Source organism: Dunckerocampus dactyliophorus, chromosome 1, assembly GCF_027744805.1.
Source record: "Dunckerocampus dactyliophorus isolate RoL2022-P2 chromosome 1, RoL_Ddac_1.1, whole genome shotgun sequence".
In the NCBI taxonomy this organism is placed as follows: Eukaryota; Metazoa; Chordata; class Actinopteri; order Syngnathiformes; family Syngnathidae; genus Dunckerocampus; species Dunckerocampus dactyliophorus.
The window spans coordinates 45,208,536-45,227,840 of NC_072819.1; the positions used below are offsets into that span (position 1 = coordinate 45,208,536).

The window sequence follows — 19,305 nt, forward strand, 5'->3', positions numbered from 1 at the left end:
TTACATTGTCTTACATTGTTGTATTATATATTGTTAAATAGACATTAAAAGACACATTTTTTGTTTGTTTGCCTTATTTGTCCTGTGTTTTATTCTGATTATCATTCTGATCAACAATTTAAATCAACAAAATCATTCAATTGTCAAAATCATCACATTTTCAAGGAAAACGTATCGGTATCAGTATCTGTGTCGGCAATACTGGGCCTGTGTTTACTTGGGATCGATTTGATCCCAAAATTTGCACTATCGCCCAGTGGTTTAAGAACAAATGTTTAAGGACGACTTCCGGTATTAGCCTTCGCAATTAAAGCTTATCTTATTACACACAGTGTATACGTAAAATAACGTCTTAAATGAAAACAAGGTTTTAATTGTCCTTTATTTTCTTGTAATATTAGCTAAAGACTATGTTTTACGCCGTTTTAGATGATGGCGATGAATGCATCATCTCACTGTCTGCATAATATGATAGTTTTCACTTTTACAACTAAAACGTCTACTCAGGTCACAGTAAACCTTTGAACACAAGCAGACAGTTATATCACAATATACCTGTATATAATGTATTATGTTATAATAGATTAGATTACTGTTGGCAAGTCCAGTCCATTTTATGTGCATGTGTGCATTTTAGGCACACATTTAAAGGATTTGAAAACAGAGGAGACGCCAATGAATCCAATTATTTTGAAGCACAAAAGCGGAAATGAACACTGCGCTATTGCTGTGTTTTGCGTTCACTGGCAGAACAGTGCTCTCTGGCATCCATCCTGATATGAGCAAACAGTGTGAGAAAGTCAGCCTTGCAGCTCAGGTCTCATGTCAACACTGGAATTGATGAAAAAGGACTGTTTTGCATCAAGGACACTGTCCTCTGCTTCTTTAAAAAGAAGATTTATCAGAAAGAGGAGAGTCGCTCCAAGGGCCAACTCTAAGGATGTGAACACAGAATGTCAGCTGTGCAGGTAAGATGAAGGTGAAATTCTCACCAAGACTGCTAAGACTCATATTGCATATTTTTCTTCATGCAAAGTTTGCACAAAAGTATAAATGTTAGGGAAAATGTGAACATCAGCTAAAAGAAGGTGTTCACCTTTAAACTTTTGATGGAACATCTTTTGATTTTACTATAGAATTTGGGTAACTGTCTATGAGCATACATCCTCACTAGAATATTTACCCATTTATGCTTGCAAAACATGTGCATACTGACCAGTGGCGATTGCTCTAAGTTTGCAAGGGAAGCTCAGCGTCCCCAAACAACAACAACAACAAAAAGTGTTGAAATATGTACTGCTGTGCGTACATTTCATTGACTAAATATGCGCTAAATCTGACTAAATCTTTTGTTCTGAATCAGCTACTTGTCATTCATTCCTGCAGCGCCGCGGCGCTTTTACACAGTCGGACGCTGAGCGTCGACTGACTTCGATGGGAAAGCGTACAGTGGGTTGTTCCACTGCGCAAAACTGGGCGGCCATCGGACGCCCCGCGTCTCTGGGGCAGTGGGGTGGCCCGGAAGCTCAGCTTCTGCATTATGATTGGATGATCTCTCAGAGGCGGAATCCCTTTTTGATTGACAGTGAAATAAGCGAATCAGCGAAGTATTTCATTCCGTTGTTCTGAACTGATCCGCACTTTGTCTTTGTTAAAAACGACTGGCGTTGTGTTTGGCGACTCTCTTCTGTCACGCTGTGGTTTCTTTCCCCGATGAGCAGCGGCAGCTGCGGAGCTTCCCCCCCCCGTCACAATCACTCACACTCACAGCCGGTCACACAGTAGCCTTGCGCAGCAGCTCGAGCTGCTAGCAAGCTGCACATCGTGGCAGATACTAGAATTTACATATAAATAAATAAACGCATTTATGATGTAGGCCGGAAAAAATGAGCTTCCCCTCCTTGAATGACCAGCAGCCGCCACTGATACAGCCCTCTTTTGGTCACTTACATTTTCAATTAGAGGGTTCAGTATATTCTTTTCAATTACAAATTAAAATTAAAGCATTCACTTTTAGGGCAAAACTCTTTGGACTTGATTACTAACAAAGTATTACCATAAGAAGTGGAAAAATACGTATTTTTTCAAACGAAACCGAGCTGTCGCTGAACATCAGTCGTGCTCCTTCCTTCCAGGTGTTCCATATTGTCCAAATCTGGCAGTGGGCGTATGGTTCGACGGATTCTAACGGCGTGCCTGCTCTCTTTCCTGGCCCTGCTTGGTTCTGTATCCATCGACCTCAGCTCCAACTTTGACCTGCTCCACTCCGCACAAGCTGCTTATGAAGAGCTGACTTCATGCAGGGCCGTAGTCATCTCGCACCTCCTCGACAAGCTTCAAATGATGCGCCACCTGTTAAGAAAAGACATGGCGAACGAGGCATTCGGTGCTAACGCTTCTGCGGGTTTATCTCCCGTGTTTGATCTCTGTGGTGAGATAGTGGCTCACAGTGATGGCTATGGGCTACCGTGCGATGGTGAGGTGGCTGCAATATGCCGGGAGTTGGAGAGGAGTGTTCATGGATTACTTAATGCTTCATTCGATAATGAAACAAGTGAAAACCACACGTCTGCTCTGTCTGTGTTCATTGGAGGACTTTTTGATATGTGGGGAACAGTAGAAGATACTTTAAGCAAAGCCAAACACGACTCGAACTGGAGAGATGTTCTTGCTGCAAGGCTTCTGCTCATATTCAAAGAGCTCAACTACCAGCTGATGGACTTCCCCCACATGGCTGATCTACCTGACTTCCAGGACAAGTGGATTTTTTTGTTAAAGCACTTAAGCTTTGCTGCAGTTCTGACAGAACAACTGAATGACTGCTGGTTAGAGAACATAGACCAAAAATTTAACTCACGCCAGCATTTCAAACATATTCCTGACACAAACATGTGGGAGTTCTCTCCAGGAAAAGAGCTACCCGGGTCCCGCGTTGGACTTCAAGCTCTGACAGACACCCAGCAGTGTTTGTTTGGCCGTGCAGTGCCAGTACTCAGAATGGCGTCCCGGTCGTTGTCCTCAAGCCTCAGTATGAAGATCAGCCTGCTGGCAATCGCCTGCCTCAGCTACCCAGTGGTCATGTTCTCCTTTAAGCAGATGACTGAGTGGATCCAAAACTATACCGACAGTTTAAAGGAGAAGACGAAGGACCTGAGGCGTCAGAGACAGCGGGCCGAAGACCTGCTGCACCAAATGCTGCCAAAATCCGTAGCCAAACAGCTTCGCCGGCATAAACATGTAGAGGCCGAGAGCTATGAGAAGGTTTGTGTCAAAGCTGTGTGTATTCACTTGTGCTTCTCTTTTAGTGCTCAGAGAGTCAACCATGTGATCAAATGAATTTACTTGTATTTTTAAAAATATCGCATTTCTCCTTAGCTTCCTTGTACAGGAAGTGATTAATAATAGAGACGCTCGACATTGGCTTTCTTTCCAATAACTGATATACCAATATTGTCCAGCACTTCATTACTAGTTTGATACCAAGATCAACTACCATCTACTACCATCAAGTAAGACAGGTTAGTCTTAATAAATTCATAAATAAGAATCCAAATAATGCGGATAATAGTACAATTTTGAAAGCTGCACATTTCTATGCTGCACAAACATCCACAATAACGCATGAATGCAGCATGAACGAAACATATTGCATTAGAAGTATTAAAGGAAGATGTGGTACATACTGTAACCAACGCTTTCATTGCAAATTGCATATTTACAATCTAAAGGTGAAACTTGGAAATAATTCCAGACTGCAGACATACTGAGCTAGCTAGCTTGATGCTGTCACTTGCGTGCCAATATCAGTATCATCGGCCGATATTACCAATTACCGATATTGTCAGGTGATATAATCGGACATCCATAATTATAGGCATATTTTCTTTACAAAAAAATTGTCCAGTATAAATCAAACCTATTTAATATCACAAGATAAACAGATAATGTGTCTACAAACGCTTCCAAAGTAAAATACCGTAAATTACGATATATATCCGCACCCACTAAATTTTGAGGAAAATCCAGATTTGTACATATATGAGCCGCACCGGTGTATAAGCCGCAGGTGTCCACGTCAAAAAATGGCATATTGTGGCACACACAAGTCTGTGAGGACCAGGCAGCTCTTTATTTGACAGGAGCTAATCATGAGCTAATCATGAGCTGTCAAAAACTCACAACGAGCTTGTCAACCCATTGGAAATTGCAGGAGGTCATTACTCAGTATAACATGGAAACGTAACATTCAAAAGGGATACCTAATAAATATACAATCATGTGCCAATGCAAATATAAAATGAAAAAAAAACATTTGAAAGTTTTCCCATAACGCATTTCGTTCGTTCGAGATGAGAAAGAGCTACCGTTTCCTCACTGACTCGCAAGTGGCCCACTATTTAAACAATTAGTAGTTCTGAAGTAAAAGAGATGTCACGAGATTAGAATTTAGCCATAAATTAGCCGCACCGTTGTATAAGCCTCAGGGTTCAAAGTTTAGGAAAAAAGTAGCGGATTCCACAATGGAATTTATGGTACGCTTCCAGGAATTGCAGACAGATCCTTGCAACATCGGTGCACATGGACACTGTATAGAGGGGAAAATTTAGGACAATCAATCCATCCATCCATCCATCCATCCATTTTCTTCTGCTTATCCGGGTCCGGGTCGCGGGGGCAGCAGTTTCAGTAGGGAAGTCCAGACTTCCCGGTCGCCAGCCACCTTCTTCCAGTTCCACCTGGAGGACATCAAGGCTCTCCCAAGCCAGCTGTGAGACATAATCCCTGTCCTAGGTCTGCCCCGGGGCCTTCTCCCGGCTGGGCATGCCCGGAACACCTCACCAGGGAGGTGTCCGGGAGGTGTCTGGACTAGATGCCCGAGCCACCTCAACTGGCTCCTTTTGATGTGAAGGAGCAGCGGCTCGACACTGAGCCCCTCTCGGAAGACTGAGCTCCTCACCCTATCTCTTAGGGTGAGTCCAGCCACCCTATGGAGGAAACTCATTTCAGGCACAAATTTTGAGAGGATTTGGACATAGTATATGGTACATAACCATGTAAAGCTTTTAACACATGCTTTATGTTTATCTCCAAAATGTTTAGAGCTTTTAAAATTAAGGCGGCTGCAAGGAGGCTACCACTGCATCATCTGCGGCCATGCTGAATGAACGTGTGTTTGCTCGCTTTGTAGCTATTGTTGACGTAATTACCTATAATTGCCCTGCTCCATATTCATCAGAAGATAAAACAAGCTTGATAGCTGAAAATTGCATTTGGCTTGTTAAGAAGGTTTGAACAGCTGTACCAAAAGCACCAAAAAGCAGTGGGGTGGGGGTTTAATGGTGTGAAATAAACTGAAACCTCCATTTCAGACTGATATGGAATTATGAAACTGCATGTTCACTTGCAAAATATCGCAACCGATTATGTAATCTTTGGTGTGCAGGTTAAGTCGTTCCACCTCAAGCATGTTGTGTGCTGATGTTAAAAACGTCAAACTCAAGTCAATATTTTTTGAAACACAAGAAAATTCAATTTTACACTTACGCTATGTTTTCTTTGAAAATGCTCCTCTATTGTATTGTAGGTGACAATTTTTTTCTCAGACATCGTTGGCTTCACCTCCATCTCAGCATCCTGTACTCCTCTACAAGTGGTGGAAATGCTCAACAACCTCTACATGTGTTTTGACACACGCATCGACTCTTATGACGTGTACAAGGTAATTTCAAACCACCACACTCGCACAAGGAGGATGGGAAAACTGTCGTTCAAGAATAACACATTATTATCAAATAAAAACCAACAATAATAGCAGGGACCACTACCAGGATAGCATTTAATTTATTTTTCTGTAAAAAATGTTTGTAAATGTTCACTTATTGATTATATAGAAATCACACATATCATACCTCAATTCCCATTAAAGGGAGTGGCTGTTTACTGCATGAGCTCCACATTTGCTATTGGAATTTTGAACTAGTTAGGTGCTTAGGTCCATACACTAATGCAGGGGTGTCAAAAAGTTTTCCCGCGAGGGCCACATAGTGCAAAATTGAAAGGGTACAAGGGCCACTTTGGCATTTTCTAAGAAAAAAATGCATCTCAGCTCTGAGATATAGGTGAAAAAGTGCATTATTAGAATGACGTTTGCTGTTTTTTTCCCCATTTTTGCTGTTGTTTCCAAAAATTACAACTATTACAACTCTCATAACATTAGAAACTTAAAAAAAACTTTCTTTATGCTTTATGCTACTTTATGCTCCTTTATGCTACTAAAATGACATTATTTTTCCTCATAATATTACGTTGTTCTCGTAAAATTACACCTCCTTCTCGTTAGATTACATTAGATTTTTTTTTTCTTTTAGTAATTTGACTTTATTCTTGTAAAATTACTGCAGATTTTTTCAATTTTTGCTATTTTGTTCTTCTTCAATTATATTTTTAGAATGTGCCGCGGACTAATAAAAAAACAAGCGGCGGGCTGAAAATGGCCCCCCTGGCCGCACTAATGGAACACAGGAACAACCTTTAGTTTTGTGTGAAGTTGTACAACAATACAAACACATCCTCCCTGATGATGATGATGGAGAGACACCAATTTCCTTGTCATGCCGTGAGTGTTCAAGACGTAATAAATCTTATAAGATGCAGCTGAGCCTCCGTGGCTCTGCCCCCACCCCTTCAGCTATGCTTTATTATCCACTCAAGTAGATTAAAGCCTTGCAACAACTAGAAAGCTGTTTCACATGAATTCTGTTTGACTACGAAAGGAACAGGATTATGACATATGCACAAATGCTCTTATTTCATAATTTGAAAGCACATACTGCAACTATGACCTAGGGTCCTCAATTACAGCTGTCCAAGGAATTCTCAGCAGATACTCTGGGTTCTAGTGGCAGCAAGCCACTAAAGTCCAGAGTCTTGCACAGGTACAAATAAAAAAAATCCAGAACCGCCCCACCCATCAATAGTCACAGGGATGGGGGTATGGACTGCACCAAAGTTTCAATGCTTAGTCTGAAAGTGCCTCCGCAGGTTACATTCCTTTGAAACAGCCTTTACTTTTATTACAAAGTAAACACGTCTCACTTTTTTTTTGGAGCGCGACTGCTGAATAACCCGCCACGGGGCCAAAGAGAGTTGTGAGTGTCACAACTTTGACAAAGAAGGTGAGAAACACCATTGAATTCCATCTCGCCAGGATGGACAGGTACACCTCGACAATAAGTTCCATTGTCATTTATAATGCATGTAAAACTACTATCATGGTGTCTGGAATTGATTCATTGGATTTCCATTATTTCCTATGGGAAAAATTCCCTCGGTTTTCGTGCATTTCGGTTTTTGTCAAACCTTATGGGCCAATTCAATAACAGAAACGGAGGTACCACTGTCATTATTTCCCCCACTGTTCATGTTATCAATCAAATCATTCCGTTTAAATTGTCTAGAGGATTCACATACCATGTATGAGGTACACAATGTCAGCTACAGGACTCAGGTGTTGTGTATACTCTTTCAATCTAGGTTGAAACAATTGGTGATGCATACATGGTGGTGAGTGGTCTACCGGAGAGGAATGGGGACAGACATGCTGATGAGATTGCTAAAATGGCTCTGGATCTGGTTGCAGCTGTCAGACAGGTGTCCATCCCTCACATGCCCAACCAGAGGCTGCAGCTTCGAGCTGGAATCCACACAGGTGGGTGCACTTCTCGTGACACCCCCCATTAATTGCTTGCTGATCCCTGTTTTGCTCCCTTCATAGGTCCATGTGTGGCCGGAATAGTGGGCTACAAGATGCCAAGATATTGTCTGTTTGGGGATACGGTGAACACGGCATCTAGAATGGAGTCTACCAGCCTGCGTATGTTGACATGTAGAAATGAAGTCATTCTTGTCGAAGCTGAATGCTCAAAAACGTTGATTTAAAGCTGTTGTGACAAGTAACAGTTTCTGAACCCAAGCCCCCCTGCAAGTTAAAAAGTGTTTTTAAACTTATGAAAAGCCGCACCGGTGTTTAAGCCGCACCCACTAAATTTAGAGAAAAAACTGATTTGTATATATAAGCCGCACCGGAATATAAGCCGCACATGTCCACATGTCAACCCATTGGAAATCGCAGGATGTCATTACTCAATATAACAGTCTGATCACGGTGTCATTTTACAAAGAACAGTAAAATCATCACACAGCAACTGAACACTCATTCAGCACTTACTCATTCAACACTTCATTCAGCTGCCTCTGTCCACCAGAGGGAGCCAGAGGAGCCCAGAGGGAGGTTGACGTCATTGCAGTGCCCAGGCAGCCATAACCAATGAAATGCTTTGTTGGGACAAAATGCATGATGAGAAGCTGTTAAAATAGTTTTCTTATTTTAAACTCGTATTGGTACTTATTGGTACACATACTATAATGGAAAAAAAAAATTCTTCTTTTTTCTCCCTCTTCCTTTTCTTTCTTTTTTTCCTTTCCTTTCTCCCCTGTTGATATCCACATCCTCCGTCTTTGGTGGTGCACTGTGAGTGTCACTGAATATGCCTGAGTTACATGAGTTCCTCGTTTTATTTCTTTATTGAGCTGGCCCTTGCAACAATTATATCGATGTCATTGTTATTGAACATAGTCCTTCCAGCCGCATGGTTCTCTCTTGTGGGTTATATCCTCCATTATTGTCATAGCAAAGCGATCTTTAATATGCATGCATATCGCTGATATCGTTTACAACAAGCACTCTTGCTTCTCCTGGGCCTCCATTTAGTTTGAAGTAGATTTTACTGTTGGTGCTCTAAGTGCTTTGTATATCTTTCCCTGCTTCCTCACCGGGAATTATGGTAATTTGATTCGATATGTTTAAACAGTGGCACTTCTCAACTGGTTTGGCTGTGGCACCAACCATCACCCGTTAATGACAAGCGATGATCCAAATTGCAAACTGAAGAACGAAACATACTAGGGATGTAAATCTCTTTGTGAGAGACACTTCGATGCGAATCTAGATACACAGATTATGATACGATTCAAAAGCTATATATTTTAAAAACAGAACGATTCGATGCGGTGTACAAACGATACGATTCGATACGATTAGATTTGATTCAGTTCTGCGGTCAGTGTTTGCTGATGTAGATTTTAATCTTACATTATGAAATAAAGATTTTATACCTGTTAAATTTGGATTTGTCTCTATCTATCCATCTATATACTATCAAACATAATGAAAATACCCAAGTCAACAACATTCAGTCTAATTAATAACACAGAATAAATAAACACTGCAAAGCCCCAAGCACAGATAAGTAAATAGAAGTATTTGTCACATGAGTGCAATGAAAATGCTGTTTTAGCTTGGAAAAGTAAACAATCCCATACTTAAAATGTCATAATAATGGTAATGGTACGACATTTCACACTGAGCATAGTATTTTCAACACTCCAGGCGCAAGTTTTCGAAGTATTAGGGTTGCAAAGCAGAAAAATTACCATACTTGCCTCTGTTGGTCTAGCTGGTTAAGTTGTCAAGTTGTGCACCCTTGTTGAAATTAATCCAAAAATGTTCCAAACGTCGGCGTTCCAATGCCAGCTAGTCAGCTAGCGCCAGCAGCCGGAGCGCTGGCCCTGGCTAGCTAGCCGGCGCGTTTCGCCGGCACCCCAGGCTCTCACGTTGTTTGTAAGACACCGTCAACCGATTGCTTCTCTCATGATACTTGTTGCACGTCTCCACAATCGATTAATTGAAAGATTTATGGCTGATGATGATCAATACAGGAGTCTTTTACCGGCGAATCGGTATCGTTCGCTACTCAAACCAGATATCCGGTCACATCGGTTTATCGTTCGCGTCCCTAAAACATACAGACATAAAGCAAATCATTTCTAACTTACATGGGATCATAAAATCAATAAAATAAATAAGTTCTATGTGAGATTCAACATACACCAAATGCATTTAACAATGGTAATTTACATTGAAAATCCCATATACCTGCTAGTGATTTTACTGGGCGATTTCTAACACCTCCATATATGACAATTAAATAGATCACTAACATAAGTACACTAGGTCCCCAACTTACGAACACCCGACTAGCGAACATTTGCGGATACGAGCACAAGCCGACAGCTGTTGAACTCACGAAAAACGTATGAAAAATAGCCTCTCACCCACCAACGCTGTGAACACCGAGTGGAGATAAGATTGCAAGGTTTATACTGTAGTGTGCCCAAAGCACTAAAAGGAAAACTGCGCTTTAAAAAAAAAAGTGCCGATTATCCACAATCCTTATGTGAGACAAAACACATGTCTTTCTTTTTTTTCTGTGTTCTAAAGATATAAACAGATCAAAAGTGGCAGCTCATTACTGCACGTAATGGGACACACCTATTCCGCCTGCAAAGCCTGCTATGAAAACACCTCCAAAAACCTCCAACGTTTTATGGTTTTATATACATGCTATGACCATGTACTAACAGGCACATTCACGATAACATGGAATACTTACAGTATTAAACATTACCGGAACTTCCTCCCTGGGCGTGCTGATTTCACATAGCAACATAGAAACAAACGCTACACCTAGCATTAACTTTTCCAAACTCAAAAACCAAAACACAGCAGCAGTGGCGGCAGCTCCAGTATGTAGCGTTACCTTTTGGTAGTGGCCGGAGGCATTGTGAGCGTGGCGCTGATGTGCTGCGGGCGAGTGTGTGGTGAAGCTAGTAGCTAGCCAGTGTGGTGTGGCGAGGTGTCACTACGACAATAAAGTAGTTCTTCGGCGTAACAATGTTAACAATAACAATAATAATAATGTCACTGTAGCTTGGTTAATATGCTAATTTGTTAATATAAAAAAGTGCAGTTTTCCTTTAATGTGCGGTTCTACTCCTGCATCACGCACTGACACTTCCATATGTTCCATATGTAACAACATGAACACCTGTTGCTTGTAGACAAGTGCGCCCTATATGCAGTAAATCTTTTCTTTTTAAATTCAGTGGGGGCGGCTTATATTCAGGTGCTCCCAATCAGTCTGCAATTTAGGGTAATTCATGCACAATTATTAATAGCATCCCATTTTCTAGGTTGTGTATTTTTTTTACCATATTTATATTTCTGTGACAGCTCAGAGAATCCATACGAGCTCGGAAACGTACTTGGCCCTTGTCAAAGACAACGCCTACGAGCTGGAGCTCCGTGGAGAGATTGAAGTTAAGGTGAGCGCGAGGGTCTACACTTTTTTTGTTTTGTTCATGATTTTACTGACAGTTCAAAAAGGATCATTCTACTTGAGTATCCCTATTGCTGCTCCTGGCAGGGTAAAGGCAAAATGAGCACTTACTGGTTGATTGGCCATAAAAACTACAGTGTCCAGAATAACAGTCTGGTTTGCCATTGGAATCCCAACAAGGCGAGGAAAAAGAAGGCAGTAGCAAGCAGTGATGTCTCTGTGGACAATGTGAGTATAACTGCTTTCATTTTGAAATTGACAATAGAGAAAATTAAGTCAAAATATGATTAGAAGGCTTATGACACCAGTTTATTTATACCAGGGGTGTCCAAACCTTTACCAGGGAGGGCCACATACTGAAAAATGGAAGGATGCAAGGGCCACTTTGATATTTTGTAAACCAACATATGCTAAGAAGCTATATGGAGCTCAAGAAAAACTGCATTTCACCTTTGTAATGTAGGTGAAATGCTATTAAAAATGACGTTTTTTCCATAATAATACAAGTTTATTCTTGTAAAATTGCGACTTTTGTTCTTCATTCGATTATGACTTTTTTCTTAATATTTTGACTTTATTCCTGTAAAATTACAGCTGTTTTTTTCCCCAACTATTTCATTTCAGCTTTCCTTTTGTGAGTTTTGCTCCTCGTAATTCTACCTTTATTCCCATAATATTTTTTTTATCTTTAAAAAAAAAATGTATTTTTTCTTTATTTCAACATTGTCACTAAAATGATATTTTTCCTCATATTACAAGTTTATTCTCATAAACTTGCAACTTTTTTCCCATTACAAAACTATTTTTTTCTCTTAATATTTAGACTTTACTATGGTAAAATTTCTGTTGTTTTCTATTTCTGATGGGGGTTTTTTGTATAATTTTCCAAATATTTCTTCTCTTCTGTATATTTTCTTCTCCTAAAACTTTTACTTTATTCTCATTTTATAAATTTTCCCCCAACCTAAGTTTCCAAAAATGACAACTTTATTCATTGTTTTTGACTATATATATTCAACTTCATGCTACTAAAATGACATACTATTACTTGTGAAATTATAGGCTTTTTTTTCCTTGCTAGATTACAAATCTTCTCTTAATATTTTGACTTTTGATTGATTTTCCCATTTTTGGTGCTGTTGTTTTTTCTTTTAATTTCCTTGTTAAATTACATTTTTAGACTGTGCTGCGGGCCGATAAAATCACAGTCGCGGGCTGCAAATGGCCCCCGGGCCGTACTTTGGACACCCCTGATTTATACTGTACATTAAATGTGTGATTAAATCAGTACTCTGTATTAAATATAAAATACTGTACATACTATTAAGAACTGGTATGTTATGACACCATGCAAACATACATTGACAGTTTGTCTACTGATGGCTAGCTGAAATGTATTTAGTATTTTGTGTGTGTACTTTCTATATGTGTGCGTGTGTCAGTCATCAGTGACGGTGCAGAGCCTCAGTGAAAACGCCACCACCCCAGTCTCCCTTCCGTCCTCAGTGTCCCATCAAACCCCACCACAGCCTCGATCTGATCAGCCAGGCCTGAGTGTAACAGTTCAGATGGGGCCTTCAGGCAGCAGCGATGGCACCCCAGACTCCATGATTGGGGGACTGCAGGGAAGGTTGGAGCCCTCTCAGCCTTGCCAATCCAGAAGCAATGGTGAAGACAAACATGACCTTCTGCCTGGCTATGAAAACTACAACAACAACAACCTCCTTAGGCAGCCCTGGACATTATTTAGCAGAATTAGGGAGTCATAACAACATTGTTTGTCTTTGTTGGTATAGCGTGTTTAGTACGTCTACCTCACAGCTAGGTGATCCTGGGTTCGAATCTCGGCTCAGGCCTCTCTGTGGAGTTTTCATGTTCTTTCATTGCTTGCGTGGCTTTCCACAAACATGCATGTTGACTACCAAACCCATATGTGTGAAAGTTTATTTGTCAGTGTGTACCCTGTGATCGCCTGGTGACCAGTCCAGGGTTTAGTTTGCCTTTTGCCCGCAGTCAGATAGGATAGGTTCCAGCTCACCTGTGACCCTAACATGATAAGCGGTGCAGAAAACGGAATGGGCTCATTCCTTAGTTTTCTTTTTCCATTAAAGGTTTTGTACTATGTCCACCAGAGGGCCCCCAAGACCTGCTGAAAAACCCAGTCAGCACTTTACCTCGGTGTGTGCCAATTTAGGACTGCAGCGATATCTTACACTCAGTTTGTACGCAGCAGTATTACTCAGTGTCAAAACGTTTTACAAAATCATTGGGCTTTGGTGTCTGATTGACTTTTAAGAGCAGTCATACAGCCATAGTCATCACTATGCATCATCAGATGTTGTAAATACTACAGACTAAATGGCTCTTATTCTTATTTACATCATTTTTATTGACTTATTTAGATAACGTTCTAGTCTACACAGCCGTCTATTTCACTCAAACATGCAATACAGTAATCCCTTGCCGCTTCGCACTTCGAATTTCGTGACTTCCCTCGATTATGGTTTTTCAAAAATGTAATAATGAAGAAATCGTGCTGTTTCATGGCTGAATACGTACGGAGCCCCGGAGGGGACATTGAGAAAAAAATATGATGGGTAAAAAAAACAAACAAACAACAAACTTTTTCGAGGTAACGCAAAAGAGACTGCGGTAAAGTTAGAAACATATTCACATACTCACACTTCATCAATAACGCAATAACTCTCAAGTGAATGGTTCTAACACAGTAAACCATACCTCTTTCCAACCGTGGCAACACAGACAAACAGCTACAACCCAGTTTTTATCAAAACGAGCCGCCTTCTGTGCAGTCTGACTTATATTGATCTCTATGAGAAGCCGGCCGCGAGACCGGAGCGCAGGGACCGTCTACAAATGTCTTCTTTTTCTTCTGTATTCTGTACTTCTGTGAATATGTCTGAAATGGCTTATTTACGTTTATTATGTCTACTATATTGCCTAATATTATAATTATATATAACTGGGTAATATAACATTGGGTTGTAAGCTCTGCTGCTTCCGACTCCTTTTTGTGGAACTGTTGCATTCCTATGTAAATTTGTAGGCGTGAAATAAACAAACTGAACTGAATAGGGATGTAAAGGTGACTATAGAGGTGTTAGTTCATGTCTAGAGTGCTGTAGTAATGTTAAAAACTGTGTTTTTTATGCTCTAACTACAAAAAATATAATAAGTAATAATACTGTATAAATGTATACGGAATCCTACTTTGCGGAAATTCACTTATCACAGTCGGGTCTGGAACCAATTAGCCGGGATAAATGAGGGATTACTGTACTATTATTGTCCATAATCTTTGTCTATGAATGTACTTGATGGATCAGTTTTATATCATACATACATACATACAGTTTTCCCCATGAGTTTTTAATCTCACTTATGTGTTAAAATAGTACATGTTCTACTACATGTGTACATGTACACGTGTTAATATTGTACATTACAGTAGGTAAATGTCTTTCAGTGATGTGCATACTACAGGGCGACAGGGGTGAATGCACAGCAACGTCCGAATGCTAAAAATATAGAAATGATTAAAATCAAACACGCACAAATGCCATAAAACAAATGCAACAGTTGTGCCAACGTAATAGTAGTTTTCAGTGGTGTAAACAAGCTGCGCAAGATCATACTGAGAGGGGTTCATAATATTTTGGTCATGCTATTATAATTATGAAGTGAACAGTGGGGGTCTTCGCAGCCTGAGACCACGCCGCTGAACAACATCTGAACCCAGTAGGAGGCCAGTTGGAGGGAAAATGTTGCTAAAGAGCTTTTAATGACATTCTTAATGTCTTCAAGACAGTTCAACTTCGTCTGTTGCTTTCAGAGCAATTCGGTGTTGTGCTGTGTTGCACTCCCAGCTACTTTCACATACTGTTTGACTTAATGTGGCAAATCTGAAACAAATAGCAACACAAATGGCAAACGAGAGTAAACATGAAAGATCTAAGTCGTCAGCGTTGGGCACAGCCTTAGAACTGAATTGTTGCTGTCCACTGATAACCCAGTTCAAGCCGTGTTACGATGATTTTGACTTTTTATAATATATCGCGATTCTGTATGTATCTAAACAACCCATATCTCCACCGATGTCCTTTAGACGCATCATTCCGCTTCAGCGCACAGAAGACACTGTTGTGAGAGAGCCTTTACTTTGTTTTTAGTAGAACGAGTGCTGACAGCCGTGGATAATGAATGAATATGTTTTTATTTGATGATTGGCAATAATGTCTGTTTTCACTGGACCGACTGTAATCGATGCATGCAGGCCATTAAACGATGAATTATGCAGATGGCGTTTGGAGCTGTGCGGATACATGTCGTCTCACCTTGCCGAGAGGACGTGAACAGATGTGTGGAATCCATTCTCAAAAGGATGGCGTTATTGCACGCACATGAACAGTAAGTCCACATTTGAGATTTCACTTCAAAAACAACAAAGGATCAATGACGTGTGCTTACGCTCACGGCTGATGAGGCGCTGACTCCTTTGGAGTTTTTTTTCATGTTGATACTGGTTGCTCATGAAGAGGATGTCAACAAAAAGAAGAGAATTCTCATGAGCCTCATTTAATTATTAAGTATTCTTTATGAACTGAAAAAACAGTTTGTGTTCTTACATTTGATGTGTATTTGAAGTACATACACCCGATCATTCTCCAGGAAAAGTTTTGATATTTAAAACATAAATAAAAAGTCTGATCACCTCCTGGTGAGCTTGGGTATATAATCCCCCATCTGGGAGGTGTAATTAATTAATTAATTCAGCAGAACATAACAATATCTAGCATTTCACTTGCTGCTAGCTAGTGCTACAAACATGCTGTACTTATGTATGGAAGTACAGCAGTGACAAGCACCTTCCAGCTCAAGCATGCCCCCACACCTTCAGGATGAAGCGAGTACTGCAAGCGCTTTGCGTAAGACATTTCTCTGTATTTTATTGTATGATTAGCAAGAATAAGGACGTCACACTTACATTAAAATCATTACACTGGCTGTAAAAAAAAAAGTAATGGTGTATACTAACTGTTTCTACAACATGATATTATTGGCGACATGCTGACAAACAGAAACTGGCAGGCGCCATGATCCGACTTGGTGCACTCACAGACGGTAGGCAAGGCTTGCGCACTAAGCTGAGAAGAGACGCTCACAGCAGCCTCATCTTAGCTTTCTGCTCTGCATTTGATGAGGAAATGTGAAATTTCCGCGATTTTGACATAAGAAAATGTTCAAAACAATTGGAATCATACAGATAATACATTCATAATACAGTTCAATGGATACATATTCATATTTTATGTTATCATTATTCATTTGGGTAGTGGGTCTAAAATGAAAATAGTTTTTAATGCTTTTGGAAAAAATCTGAAAGCTGATATTCAGTGGTGTGAAAAAGTGTTTGCCCCCTTCCTGGCTTCTTATTTTTTTTGCATGTTTGTCACACTTAAATGTTTCAGATCATCAAACAAATGTAAATATTAGTCAATGACAACACAAGCGAACACAAAATGCAGTTTTTAAAAGAAACTTTTTATTATTAATGGAGAAAAAAAATCCAAACCTACAAGGCCCTAATTTAACTGAGATTAATTGAGATCTATCAGTCTGGAAAAGCTTATAAAGCCTTTTCTAAAACTTTGGGACTCCAGAGAACCACAGTGAGAGCCATTATCCACAAATGGCGAAAACATGGAACAGTGGTGAACCCTCGAGCGGCCGGCCGACCAAAATTACCCCAGTGACGACTCATCCAAGAGGCCATGTAGGTTTGGAATCTTTTTCTACCTTAATAATAGAGTTTCATTTAAAAACTGCATTTTGTGTTCAGTTGTGCTGTCACTGACTAATATTTACATTTGTTTGATGATCTGAAACATTTAAATCAAGAAGGGGCAAACTCCACTTTACATATTTGTCATAAGAGGGTGATAATATGCATCTGTCAGTGCCGCTACTACCACGAACAATAAAACTGGAAGTTTCTACTTGTGCTATTGCCTGTGTAGATGAAAGCAACTGGACTCTTCTTGTTTGCTGAAGACGTTTCACCTTTAATCCAAGAGGCTTATTCAGTTTAATTTTTTAGCCGTGGAGTCTCCCTACTTAGTTCGCTGGTGGGTGTGTCCCCTGGGGGTGATCACAACTGAGTTGTTGTGTTTATTATCAGGCGTGGCCAGTGAACCGTCCTGCACAATAGGTCTTTGGCCTACCCGGTGGCAAAACAGCTCACCAGTGGCCGCTTGTCCCGTGGAATGAGACCATCTTTGGGAGAGAAATGTTAGGACAGGGCTCCTCCATCGACTTTCACCTGCTTATAATAATGTCTGAACATGTCTCACCCAAAGGTGGTCTCATTCTACGGGAAAAGTGGGCCCTAATGAGCTTTTTTTTCTCAATAGCGAGTAATAACTGCGGCAACACAAGCAGGTACGCTGCAGTGAGCAGCCCTTCCCGTTAATTGTGCACTTTGGCTATCCCAGCAAAAGTGTGGCTTTTTTTCCCCTCAGCTCCATCATTAATAATACACACAAAAAATGTGAGTGCATTCATTTTCTGTTCAGCACCCAGCTTCAAAATAGTAAAAGAAGAAAATACTGGCAAATGTAAATAAGAAGCTAAATAGCCAGCGTTTAATAGAAGTGTTTATTTAGGTGAAAACAAGTTAAAAATAGCATGAGCTAACGCTAAATATATGCGACAACATCCCTGTTGTGTGAAAATAGCCTTATCTGTTTAAAGGTGCCATTGGAAGGGTCACATGTATATGCTGGTCTTTCCAGTGGCCAAAGGCAATGATGTAATGGCATGGGAGCATGGAGCATGGGATCACTCTATGACAAGAATAGATAAGAGGCCCGATGAATGCCATAGAATTAACTCACAATGACTTGTGCCAACTGTTTTATTATGATCTTTTAGACAAGCTTAATAAGCACAATACACACGTGACCTCCGTGTGCATGTGTATCTGAAGCCAGACCCATCCATGTGTTGTTTCACACGTCACATTTGCCCACAGTCATCTCAATTAGTGCAACTCTCGAGTCTTTACCAACAAGCCAACTTGATCTGAAGCAATTGCCGGCTGCTATATTTAGCAATGTCGTCAATGATTACCAGGAAGGGGTTAATGACACCTCTCTTGGCGTCAAGCTTGTCAGCCTGTCATACCATAATTTAGCAAGCAACCATACGTACGTGAGAGCCTCATCTTTGTTGGCCATCCTGCTTAAATGCTTCAATGCTGCTCATCATGTTTGCAGACTGCAAAGCTAGATTGCTAATTCCATACCTTGCTCAGCCACGTTAGGTAACCACTTTTATCTTGTGTCATGTCCGCTACGTCTCCCACTGATTCCTGAAAACAAGCTTAGGCGAATGGTTAAAATATTTTGGGAGCGGGATCTTTCTTCATGTCATTGTCTCCCCTCTGAGACTGTAAAACGCTACCTAACTTGACCACTGGACATAGTTTTAGATAGTGGACCAACGTCTTTACGTCCGCCAAGCTCATAAGCTCAAGTGGGAGAGCTGCTGTTTGAACTGCCATTTTTTTGCTTCATTTTTTAGTGTCGTTAGAGATTTCATTGAAACTTTGCGGAGGTCAATTGCATGAGTGGGTTTGGCTTTGTTTTGTTTTTTTAATGTTCCAAATGTCCATCCTGTTTGAAGGAATCTTTCACATGACGACAATCTTCTGACGAAATGAAGCTATATTTGTGTATTTTGTCATTTGATATCATCTCTGTGTGGATTTTGCATGTTCTCCCTGTGCGTGGGTTTTCTCCGGGTATTCCAGTTTCCTCCCACATTAAAAAAATATGCATGTTAGGTTAATCGGAAACTCTTGTCCCAGTATGAATGTGAGTGTGAACGATTGTTTGTCTGTAAGTTGCGTAGGAGCGAGGTCATTTCATGCCAATGCGCACAATTTTTGGTCACAAATTGCATGCCGAGTCACTGAATGCAAACAGTGCACAAACTAGTCAATAAACCATTAACAAATAAATAAATGACGCGGATGGTCCCGGCGAAT

At 40.5% G+C, this 19,305-nt stretch overlaps 1 protein-coding gene across 1 annotated transcript; it reads left to right on the forward strand.

Moving 5' to 3' along the window:
* Positions 1-506: 506 nt before the first annotated feature.
* On the forward strand, positions 507-15,444 carry LOC129193739 (uncharacterized). The gene is made up of 8 exons (XM_054798318.1): positions 507-968; positions 2,136-3,261; positions 5,585-5,719; positions 7,534-7,708; positions 7,775-7,873; positions 11,132-11,223; positions 11,325-11,465; positions 12,680-15,444. Exons 1-8 carry the CDS (start codon positions 823-825, stop codon positions 13,004-13,006), a joined length of 2,241 nt encoding a protein of 746 aa, XP_054654293.1. The 5' UTR covers positions 507-822; the 3' UTR covers positions 13,007-15,444.
* Positions 15,445-19,305: the final 3,861 nt, after the last annotated feature.

Coding starts and splice junctions, on each gene's coding strand:
- LOC129193739 (XM_054798318.1), top strand. CDS start 823: ATGTCAACACTGGAATTGATGAAAAAGGACTGTTTTGCATCAAGGACA. Junction 3,262..5,584: donor AGGCCGAGAGCTATGAGAAG/GTTTGTGTCAAA, acceptor ATTGTATTGTAG/GTGACAATTTTTTTCTCAGA. Junction 11,224..11,324: donor GTGGAGAGATTGAAGTTAAG/GTGAGCGCGAGG, acceptor TGCTCCTGGCAG/GGTAAAGGCAAAATGAGCAC.